Below are 1,463 nucleotides of genomic sequence, written 5' to 3'. Positions count from 1 at the left end.
GATCGGGAGCTGCTGATAGCTCACAAAAACTGCCCCTCTGGACATTAGCTAGGCTGTCCTCAACCCTCACAGCCCTTTTCTTGGGCTGTACATTGCAAGGGTCTTCACAAAGTGTCTGACTGTGTGATAGGAGGTTGGAACTGGGTGATATTTAAGGTCCCTTCCAACCCAAACCATTCTATGATTCTATGATTCTATAAGGCTGCTTGGCCAGGCTGGGGCAGGGGACAGTGACAGAAGGAGACGAGCGTTTTGCGGTGGCGTTGGGCGAGCTGGCAGCAGCTGTGGGGCCAGGGGTGGAGGCAGCCTTCCCAGGCGGCCCCATGCCGAAGGGTGACTGCGCGGCACTCGCATCCTGCATCCTGCCGGGCTGGGCCTTGCAGGCAGCTCGTGCAGAAATGCAAACCACACCGCTAGCTCGCAGGGCTGGCATGCTGGGGGGTGGCGGGGGAGGCAAGCACCCAGGCCCCTTTGCACCTGCATCCTGCCCCCCAACCCCAACTCTCCCAGCACAGTGCCCAGCAGCATGAGCCAGGGCAGGGAGCGCACCCCGGCAGCACCCAGCCTCTGGGCACCCACCTGGACAGAGAGCAGTCCCTCCTCATCGGGGAGGATGCGGTAGGTGTGAACATGCCGCTGAAACCTGGGAGAGAGCAGATGAGGGTCCCCCATCGCACCACCCTCCTCCCCCTGCAATACTGGGGGCACATGGCAGCGCAGGGGGCACCTGGCACCCAGCCCTGCTGCAAACGCCCCCACCCCATCTGCAGAGAGAGGAACTGAGTTCTCATTTCTGGAAAGAAAAGCATCACCCTCCACTTTGCATCTGCACCCGTTTGCAGGGGAAGATGTGCAGCATCCCAACAGCACCCTGCCTCGGTGGGCACGGCCACGGCACAGCCACGGTACCTACGGCCCAGTGGCTTCACATGGCAGCAAGGGAGCCCCTGGGACTACAACAGCACGGTTGTACATGCCCTGAGGCCACCGCAGCACCCCCTGCCCCGTGCCCCCGTCCCATCTGGCCGGACCTCCGACTGGGATGCTGGCAGAGCTGGGTCGGCTGCCGGTTGAACCCCCAACGTGCCCTGCACCCCCCCACACGCCCCTCAGCACCATGTGTTTGCAATTTGTCCCACGCACTGGGCCAGGCCAGCCGTCGGAAAGGGGGTGGCATCCAGCCAAAGCCGCCGAGGCACCGCCCCACACGCTCCCCACTGCAGACGTGTCGCTGGGCTGCAGGAAGGGTGCAGGCAGCACGGAAGGGTGCAGGCAACCCCCACAGCAGTGTTCTCTGGGGCTGTAAGCATGGTCCCAGGAGTGGGGATGGCGAGGGGCCCCATGGGCAGCTGGGGATGCAGCCCTGAAAGTGCCGGCATCTGAGATGTTAACAGCGGGTGTCATGGTCCGGATGCGGCCGCATTGGGGGGTGGAGGGGAAGGGGACGGTTGGTTTTACAGGAG

The 1,463-nt window shown here is 63.4% G+C and overlaps 1 protein-coding gene across 1 annotated transcript in view; it reads right to left on the bottom strand.

Moving 5' to 3' along the window:
• INPPL1 (inositol polyphosphate phosphatase-like 1) overlaps positions 1–1,463 on the bottom strand; it is a gene marked incomplete at both ends in the record, with an annotated part of 10,142 nt that overhangs the window by 8,281 nt on the left and 398 nt on the right. The window contains 1 exon segment of the mRNA XM_010147786.1: positions 580–643. Within this exon segment, the coding sequence (XP_010146088.1) occupies positions 580–643 (64 nt within the window).

Source organism: Eurypyga helias, unplaced genomic scaffold, assembly GCF_000690775.1.
Source record: "Eurypyga helias isolate BGI_N326 unplaced genomic scaffold, ASM69077v1 scaffold24662, whole genome shotgun sequence".
Lineage (NCBI taxonomy): Eukaryota > Metazoa > Chordata > Aves > Eurypygiformes > Eurypygidae > Eurypyga > Eurypyga helias.
This window is presented reverse-complemented; position numbering and strand designations above follow the sequence as displayed.